This window comes from Daktulosphaira vitifoliae, unplaced genomic scaffold, assembly GCF_025091365.1.
Source record: "Daktulosphaira vitifoliae isolate Bord-2020 unplaced genomic scaffold, ASM2509136v1 Scaffold_4, whole genome shotgun sequence".
NCBI lineage: Eukaryota > Metazoa > Arthropoda > Insecta > Hemiptera > Phylloxeridae > Daktulosphaira > Daktulosphaira vitifoliae.
The window spans coordinates 18,147,900-18,157,734 of record NW_026099575.1 but is presented as its reverse complement, the minus strand read 5'-3'; the positions used below and the strand labels follow the sequence as shown (position 1 = coordinate 18,157,734).

Here is a 9,835-nt window from a genome sequence, read left to right as displayed (position 1 = left end):
TTATCCAATTAACTGTTCATTTTTTAAAACACAACTGAATTTAGTCCAAAATTCTATTGTTATTTTATTGTTTTAAATACAGTAGACTTAATTTTTGTATGCTGTCTTATAAACCAATTATTGTTGATTAAGGTATGGCAAATTAGATAGCAAAATTGAGTGTTAGATAGATAAGAAAAGTTTTTTTGATGACTATCTTAATAAATAATTTATGATCTTTCGAAACAGACTATTGCTGCCACCAATATTATAAAACTAAATTAATGATAAATTTTTACTTGAAAGCAAAATTTTTAAACAATATTAAAATAAAGGGTTGATCAGATAAAAAACAACAACAAAATTATTTTTTTCTATCACATTACCTAGTTAAAAATAAGGTTTTCCACTTAAGAAAATTAAATTTAAGGATTTTCATTCCTGAAAAAATTATTTAACTACAAATTATGATTAAGTTTATAAACCAAATATTTTTCTTAATAAAAATGAAAAAATTTCAATATTTTCTGAAAAAATGAGTGTTTTTTCCAGAGTTTGATCACTCTATATACAAGGTGTGTTCAAAAAATACCCAAACTAAAATACAGAAAAACTTTTAATGTTAATAGTAATGTTACTACATCAAAATAATTTAGAACTAATAACCAATATTGCAGTATATAATAAAAGTTGTTATTTCAAATCAGACATTGACAGTGCTTATACAAAGTTTGTTGTTTTGTGTAAAATCATGATTTTACGATGGGTAATATTATGATACAATACGAATGTATTAAACTTTGTTACAAAATTGGCAAAAATGCTATTGAGACTTTTAAACTGTTTAAATTAGCTTTTGGAAATGTTTTATTAAGCTGTTGTGTAACTTTTGATTGGTTCAAACATCCACTGAAGATAACTATCATCCTGGGTGTCCATCAACGTTAAAAACAAATGAAACCATTACTCTTGTTCGAAAAAAATTAAAAACAACGAACAAATCAAAGTTGTAGATTTTGCACCATAATAATGAATCAGCACATTCCATACATGAATATTTGGCACAAAAAAAAATTAATAGTGATCATCTTCCTAATCATTTGCTTGCTCCCTATGATTTTTTTTTTCGAGATTAAAAACTGCCCTCAAATGCTATAGATTCAAAAACATTAATGAAACCATCCATAAAGCGACACAAAAGCTAAAGGCTATATCCTTGGAAGAAATTTAAAAGTAACAAAACCATTGGGAGTATTGAATTAAAGTTAAATGGAACTATTTTAAAGATGATTCATTTAAATAGATTACAAGTTTTAAATATAACTTTAATGTTGAGTATTTTTTGAACACACCTCATATTTATTTTTTTATATAAAGAAAAAGAATGAAATCAATTGTATATTGCTAATAATTAAGCTATTAAAATTCTTTGTGTCACATTATCTTAAAATCAATTAATAAAGTACTTTAAAAATCATAGGAAAAAGTTTTTCTTAAATTTAAGTAATATTTGAGACTTCATGTTGATGTATATTATTAAGTCTTATTTAATAAAAAGACTTGGGCCTTTATTTTCATAGAAAATTTATGCTTAACAAATTAGTATGAAGTACAATATGTATCATCACAAAAAAATGTTTGACAAAATTACAACAATTAATAGTTTATACAAAACCCATATGTATTTAATTATAAATTCATTGTTTCTTTTAAAATATTTAGTAGCTTTAAATAGTAAAATATTTATTCTTAGATGTTAGTTAGACAGGGTTGTTAAAAACATGATTAAAAAACCTGTTTTAAACATAAGTTAATAGTTATAAACCTCACATAATACATATGTAAAAATTGAAATTTTTTGGTGTTTTTAACACTGTTCATAATAGAACAATCTGTGTCTTGGGCATAACTGAATTATTAGATGTATTGTTTAACCATTGAGATAAAGAATTCTAACAAAAATATTATGATAATATGCTTTAAACAATTAATACAATTATTATTTAGAATATTTTTAATATTTAAATAATATATTATCACTTAAAAAAAATAAAATTAAACTTAATCTATTTTCTCTGATGTTACCTGAAGAATGATATATTTTAGAATACAATAAAGTTATGTTTTTAGTTTAATAAAAGTTAAAAGAAGTGGAAATCTTATCGGCTATTCTAAAAAAAATATATTCTATTATTAATTGTGTGCTCTCAGAGGGAATTGCCTATTATTTTGTTTTTTGATATTAAACCTTCCTACAAAATATTTTAGTCCTAATTTTATTAATTTCTGAGTGACTCATTATAATATAGAGTTTAATAATTAAAATATTATAATGTGAAATAAAAGAAATGGTAAAAACTATTGATTACTACCATTAATGAAAAATTGGTGTCTCTAGTATTTGTAAAAATAATTTCCTTTAAACTTACAGATGTGTACAAGGGTAGTACTTATAGCACCCAACCAAACGGTTTATTAATATAAATATATTTAGCTCGAAAAAAATATAGAACAGGATTAAGTGGTCGCAGAGACACCAATAAATCAGATTAAACACAACATAATTATCTACATCCGTACATAAATGATTTTTGAAAAAGTTATAGCTTTTCTAAGTTTACGTTTTTTAAACTTTCATAAATTTGTTAAATTGGTTTATTAAAAATCGCGGATTTTGATGATTTTATCATCTTTAATTTGACATATTAATCATGTTTCTACGACCACTTATAATTTTTTGTAGGTGGAATAAATTGGGTTTTATTGCTTCGCCTCGCCGCCGTTGACACGACTGCAAAAAAATTCTTTATACGCCTATGTTTATGTATTTAAAAAATCATTGCAAAAAAGAAACGGAAAATATCAATATTTTATTTTAATTTTCAAGTTTGATATAATTTTTTAAGTTCTGAATGCAGTGTTAAAATCTAAATTTAATTTGTGATCGTTTAATGTATGTGATATTCATGGGCGCCCGCAGGAAATTTGTCAGGGGGGACCAAAAAAAATTAAATACCAAAAAGTAACATTAAATAAAGTGTTTATTAACTGAAAATTGCAAAATATATATATATAACTATTATATATATTCATGAGTCATTACTAAATAAAAATTTTCAGATTATACAAATTTAAATCAGATTGGTTATAATTTTTAAAAATGTATTTCCAAAGTCCAGGGGGGGCAAACGTCTCCTCTTACCCCCCCTGCGGGCGCCCATGGTGATATTGTTAATTAACCATCAGTATAGTGAGCGTTAGGTATTTAAAATACCCAACTAATTCTGTTAATATACAGATTATTCCATAACTACGCCTCAGGAAATATTAGAATTAATAATTAATTAAAATCGATCACATAAAGCAACACATCCTTACTGGTATAAAAACCTTTTACGGTACACTTTGTTACTGACTAGTACTAACACAAGTGCACGCACGTTAATTTTAATAGTATAAATGATTTTGTGATGAAAAATTATAAAACATTAAATCTATTTTAAAATACTAGTCTTGTTTAAAAAATAGAGTATTTTAAATTATAATCGGTATTTTTAAACGAAACTATTGAGATGATCACTTAAATTTTCGAAACATAAAATGTGATCATTAATCATAATGTATTTTATACCTAGCCATATTTCATGATTCTTAAGTTTATATGCCGCAAATAAAATTAAAATAACACAATATGTTATAATGTATTATGAACAATTTAAATAAATATACAGTATTGACAAATTAATCACTGAAGTATTTACGTCATACTGAGTACTTAGAAAGTCTGTGGATGTACATAGCCATATGTTTAATAATGAATCGGAGATATGATAACATTTGATATGGTAATGGTAGCCTCAATAAACCTTTATTCAACTATCAACAAAATATTCTCCACATTATTTACGTCAAATAAAGTATTCATTTTAAGTCTGTTTATTGCGTATTGAAGTTGTTAATAAATTCATTTGTATTTTAGCTAATAAACTATTTTATAACTTTTATGATATTAAAAAAAAATAGATAAAAGGTATTTTATCTTTTAATCTTACAGATTTATTTGAAAATAAATTCATTACTATGAGTGATTGGAATACAGTGACTATTTTGAGGAAGAAACCTCCAAAGCCATCTACTATGAAATCCGAGCAGGTGCTTCATAAATATTTCTTAAATATCCTTATTTTTATTAATTTTTTGTATTTTATTATAGGCCATCAATAAAGCAAGACGTGAAGGTGCTACTATTGAAACTCAAGTGAAATGTAAATATTTATGTTTTTACTAATAATTGTTTAAATAGTTAGTTAAATTATTATTTAATTGCTTATTTAACTACTATGGTACAGTATTTTAATTTGAAGGTTTCAGTTATTTATACAGATAGGTCATAATGTAATAGTAAATTATGTGTAACGTGAACTACTCCGTGGTATGTAATTCAAAACAAAATCAGTTTATGTTCAATTTTTTTATGCTTATTATTAAATCTCAGAGTTTTATGTATTTATAAATTTTGTTTGGGCCATTTAAGAGTCCTAAGTCTGTCTATTGTCTATTGTTAGGCAGAGTGCACACTATTAATATTTTTTTGTTTGTAGTTTTTGTTAAAAATTTTTATAGGTAAATGTTTAAATTAAAAGTACTTTAATTTAAATTATTATTTTATAAATGGGAAGTCTCTGCGTCTCCATTTTTGATTTTAATTTTAAATTTTCGAATTCTTTCAATACAATATGCATTTTTTAAAGATATATCATTTTTTAGAAAAAATTTTGTCATTCGTTGGGTCAGATGACAAAAATTGAGTCCCTATAAGATTGTTGTAGGATGGAGACTCATTACACCCAAATCCCAGAGATAAGTAACTCTAGTCTCATTTAAACGTATCAGACTGAAGGTATCTTAAACCAATAAGTCTGAAACATTACATAAAATTGTATCTGTTGCTTTCCATAAATAAGCCTATAATTAAGCTTTCTAGTTATAATATAGAGTAAATTACTAATTTATAGTAAATAATCTGATTAAAGTTAAAATAGAGGTATTCATATTAGTATAATGACATGTCTACATTAACATAGTTCAACAATTTTTTTTGATGTGCACATTGTAAAATAATTCTTGATTTTATTGCGATTTATGATTTATTTAAATATAAACAAAACATTATTAATGACATGCACTCAGCATTATACACAAACTTTTAAGTGCAATAACTTTTCAACTATTTTTAGCTGAAACTTAATTTTTGCATATTTGTAATCAGTAAAAAAAAATTGTGTGAGAACTAAACTGCTTTTATACCTCTAGTTTAATGACTGTTTATGATTTTTTAGAACATTATTGATTATTCCATGTGCTTCTAATCATGATTTTAAGGATAAATACTTAAATGTTATGTTTTTACTTAAAATTTTCTTTCTTTCTGTTTTGCTATATAGAAGTAATGTCCATACAATTACTAGTTGTTACTTTCTTTATGTTGTTAAATAATTTAGTTCTACTAAATCAATTGTTCATAGATACTTTCCATTAGATTATCTTTATGTTGTTGCTTAGGGGGTGCTGCAACAAATAAACATCAAGTTACTACAAAAAATACAGCCAAGTTGGATAGAGAAACTGAAGAATTGAAGCATGAAACGGTTCCAATAGACTTGGGTCGTCTTATTCAGCAGGGACGTTTAAAGAAAGGCTTGAACCAAAAACAGTTGGCTACTGTATTTAAATCTTTTTTTTGTGATATTATAATGAATCTAGTAAATTTATTGTGTCCTATAATTATAGAAAATATTCGAAAAACCACAAGTTATTCAAGATTATGAGGCTGGACGTGGAATACCTAATCAAGTAATCATTAGTAAGATTGAAAGAGTACTTGGTAAGATAATGGAATAGTTTTTATTATATAGTAAATATTACAATTTTTATTTAAAAACTAAAAGTTTATTAAATAGCATTTTATTAACTTCAATGCAAATCTAAGAAACTATTGTGTTTACTATTTATTTTTTTTTTGTGTGTCATTACACAATTATCTTTCCCCTAATGGATAGTTTTGCTTAAAGATATGTCAAATGATTATACATAAAATTTATCTAATTGAAACTATCAATGCCATAATCTTGAAAAATTGTCTTCAATAAAGGGAAATTTCACCAAAAATTACAATTTTTATAAAACCATCTATATTGATACTTTTAATTTTCAATTTATATTAAAATAAATTTTTAAAAACTGGAGGGATTAATTCAAAATTTGTCTAATATTCCTAATCATCCGAAAAATCTAATCATTAATAAAAATTATCTCAAGTTTTGAATTCTAGAAGTTATTGGGCATTGTAACAAAAAAATCATATAATTATTATTAAAAATGGCTAATTTTGTCATTTTTTTAATGATAACAGAATATCTATATCATTTTAAATAAAAGCTTATTCATTGTAATATATGATTAATGAAAGCAAAACTTGAGTAATTGGTAACTAAAGGCAAGAGTCATGTAATGTTTGGTAAATGTGATAAATTTTTTTTAATTTGCTACATATCAGTGTTTTATCTGTTATCTCTGTTGCCGTTACAAATATTTCTGTGGGGCTGAAGTCTAAACAGTTCCAATGCAAACTATATTAATGGTCGTACAACATAGTGATTAATTATCTGCATATTATCATTATAGTGCAATACTTTAAAAATAGAGTGTAATTTTACACTACCTTTTTAACTTGTCTAAATCTTTAAATGTATTTATATTAATAATATTTTCAGCTTTACTTGTACTATAAATAATCTAAAATATTTTTATAATAAAGATTAAAATTATTTTAAGAATTAATCTTTGATTTACTAAAAATTTAATTTTTATTTCAGAATTAAAATTGAGGGGAAAAGATCGTGGCAAACCAATTCTACCCCCTAGTTCTAAAAAGTGACGAACTTGGGGGAGTACAAAAATTAAATAGTCACTGATTTATCTTATATTATTCTTGAATAATACTGTGACCAACATCTACCTTCATAAAACTGTGTTTTATATATTATTTGTTTTACTTTGTATTAAACTAATATTATAATTAAAAACTGTCATGTTAAATTTTTGCAATTATATTGTTTCACTGTATTAAAAAAAATCTTTATATTAAATATTATAATCTAATTCATTTTTTGATTAACTATTCTAAAATAAACTAATTTACAATAAAAAGTACANTTAACTATTCTAAAATAAACTAATTTACAATAAAAAGTACATTCATAAATAAATGAAGTTAGTTATCTAATGAAATTAGTTTTTATTTCTTTAATAATCAGTATGACTTACAAGAATTGAACAAAAAAAACGAGTGTACATAAAAACTAAAGAATTGGTAAAAAAGTTTACATTTTATATTATATATTTACAGGCTATTCTACTAATAATTGAATCAAGTAAATTACAATTCTTAATTTCTTCTTCATTAATATTATAATAACTTTGGACAAAATTTGTATTAACATTTTTTGTGATATTTGATGAATTTATTTCTTGGCCATCTAAACATTTTTCACTAAATATTTTCATTTCCGCGACATCATTCAATTCAGAAACAATTGCAATAATAAATTCGTCGTCTTCATTAGCTGCACTACAATCATTTAATGATTGACTAATATTTTTAGTTGAAGATAAGTTGAATAAGATTTCTGTGGCCAAGGTTTTTGTAACCATATTGCAATTATCATACGTTAGGCAAGCATTGTTTACAGCAACTACAATTTGAAATGGATCAACAATTAGCGAACGACGAATTAAAACGGGAGATCGATTTTTAAAATATTTAGAAATATTATTTTTCAACCACTTAACATTTTTAACATGTTGAAAATATGATATCCCCAAATACATTCCATTTTCTAAAGAGTATATAATCATAATTTTAATTTATTTTACACTTTAGCAAAACTAATTAATTACACATGATTAAATTCCAGAGAAAAAATTTAATACACGTAAGAATTTTGAATAAATTAATTCATTGAATACTTAAATAATCGATATGTACTTGGTTTAGTGATAATCTATTATCTTGATAAGCATATTTTTTTAACTATGTACATAGATTAAATACACATAGATCACGCCGTACATAATTTTGACAGTTCAATTTTTATCAGGAATGGACGCAAAGAAACGATACGCTGGACGCAGGCGATATATACTGATAGATAGCGTAAATTTCAAGTGCTTCTATTGGTTGAAATATACGTAGTATTTTTAATTTATTAATTATTATTAAATTAATGTATGATGTACATTATAAAACAGTGATTGTTAATCACGTTAATTGCATTTTATGATAAAATGTAAGGTTTTCTATGATTTTAACTCTTTGTAATTATTTTTTCATTAAAATTTTATTTTAATACTATACTAAGAATCTGTAATAGGACTTTTACATAAAATGTGGTATTACAATACAAGACTAAATATTTTTATAAATTATTTTAAAAAGAAGGCAGTGACAGATAGATTATTTTATAATTAGGAGGAGTTGAAAAATCATCATGGGAGCTGTGCCCTAATACCACAGAAAGGTATGTCAATTGAGGAATTTAAATTGCTTAAAATAACTTTTTCTAAAATTTTATTTAAAGTTCTCTAATAAAGAAATTTGTTCTATAGACCACGTAAAGAATACGATTTAATATTAACGATATCTTGGCGCCAGGATTATATTTGCGTTAAAAACAGGATGTATTAGCGATGTTTATATCTTATTGTTAAAATAGTTATGCCTATTTTTATTTTTGTGTTGTTTTTAATACCTATCAATGTAAAAATATTCAACTAAATAAAAAATCCTCCTTATTCCTTAATCACTATACATATATTCACTAGAAGATTGAGGTCCCCTTTTGCATGGTTTTACTACTTAATATTTTTATTTGTATTATTATTTATATAATTATAATGAGTACATTACGAGGAATTAAGTGTATTTTTTTAAATTACGGTTAAAACATAAGAGAAAACCCAAATCTCAGATTTCTCCGTTTCCCGAAGGATGATCGATCAATGCAATGGGTAATTAAGTCCATTTTTTTTTAAATATTTTATTGTATCTTTGAAAAAAATAAATTAATAATTTTGATACATGAAAATCTTATAAAATGCGTAATAAGTAATTAATATCACACTTAAATTAATTACTGGCAAGTTAAGTGTTGTAGATCCTTTTACTCTTATTATTATAATAAATTAAATGCACAAGTTATTAGAAGAATAACATTTTAATATAAAAACACACAACACAAACCGGTCTCGTCGAATGCCGGTCAACAACTGATAACGACGATATTATTATTGAGAGTGTACACTACATCACAGAATAGATTAAACCAGAAGTGACACTCTTAGTTTTTGCTGATAACAAGCTTATATCGCTCAGTGTTGCCACTTAAGAAATAAAAATGTATTCCCTTTTTTCTTTATATACGGTCACATTGTTCAACACCATTATTAATGGTTTGTTTGTAAACACAATGTTTATAAAAATGGTTTATTGGTAAATATGAAAAATATATGGTAAATATTGGTATTAATGAATTAGAAAATATTTTTATTAATAACTTTTCCACACTTGCTATTGTAGATGGAGTTGGAGCCGAATTAAAAAATTATTTTTGTAATGTACCTTTTAACCACCCTTGTAAATGTTTTGATAAATTGTATTTAATTAATTTGTTTACAAGATTTAGAATATTTACAGCTATAAAATTTTTAAATAAAAATTTAATGTCTGAGAAAAAAATTAAAATAGGAAATTGTCTATTTTAACTCATCTATAAATTATTTATTTATGTATATGATA

General features: G+C 24.2%; 2 protein-coding genes across 3 annotated transcripts; one reads left to right on the top strand and one right to left on the bottom strand.

Moving 5' to 3' along the window:
* Positions 1-3,877: 3,877 nt before the first annotated feature.
* LOC126905563 (endothelial differentiation-related factor 1 homolog) lies at positions 3,878-7,195 on the top strand. Of its 2 annotated transcripts, XM_050685384.1 has the most exons (6): positions 3,878-3,896; positions 4,034-4,131; positions 4,193-4,244; positions 5,542-5,702; positions 5,770-5,863; positions 6,855-7,195. In XM_050685384.1, the coding sequence occupies exons 2-6, from the start codon at positions 4,060-4,062 to the stop codon at positions 6,914-6,916; spliced, it is 441 nt and encodes a 146-aa protein (XP_050541341.1). In that variant the 5' UTR covers positions 3,878-3,896; positions 4,034-4,059; the 3' UTR covers positions 6,917-7,195. The 2 variants fall into 2 exon arrangements, with proteins under 2 accessions (XP_050541341.1, XP_050541340.1); XM_050685383.1 differs by lacking the exon at positions 3,878-3,896 and having other exon boundaries at positions 3,903-4,131.
* Positions 7,196-7,277: 82 nt separating this feature from the next.
* On the bottom strand, positions 7,278-8,018 carry LOC126905562 (EKC/KEOPS complex subunit TPRKB-like). Its single transcript, XM_050685382.1, has one exon. The coding sequence runs from the start codon at positions 7,894-7,896 to the stop codon at positions 7,369-7,371; it is 528 nt and encodes a 175-aa protein (XP_050541339.1). The 5' UTR covers positions 7,897-8,018; the 3' UTR covers positions 7,278-7,368.
* Positions 8,019-9,835: the final 1,817 nt, after the last annotated feature.

Excerpts from the sequence above, each read along its gene's own strand:
- LOC126905563 (XM_050685384.1), top strand. The coding sequence starts at position 4,060 with ATGAGTGATTGGAATACAGTGACTATTTTGAGGAAGAAACCTCCAAAG. Across the intron at positions 5,703-5,769 it reads ACCAAAAACAGTTGGCTACT|AAAATATTCGAAAAACCACA; the intron begins GTATTTAAATCT and ends CTATAATTATAG. Across the intron at positions 5,864-6,854 it reads TAAGATTGAAAGAGTACTTG|AATTAAAATTGAGGGGAAAA; the intron begins GTAAGATAATGG and ends TTTTTATTTCAG.
- LOC126905562 (XM_050685382.1), bottom strand. The coding sequence starts at position 7,896 with ATGATTATATACTCTTTAGAAAATGGAATGTATTTGGGGATATCATAT.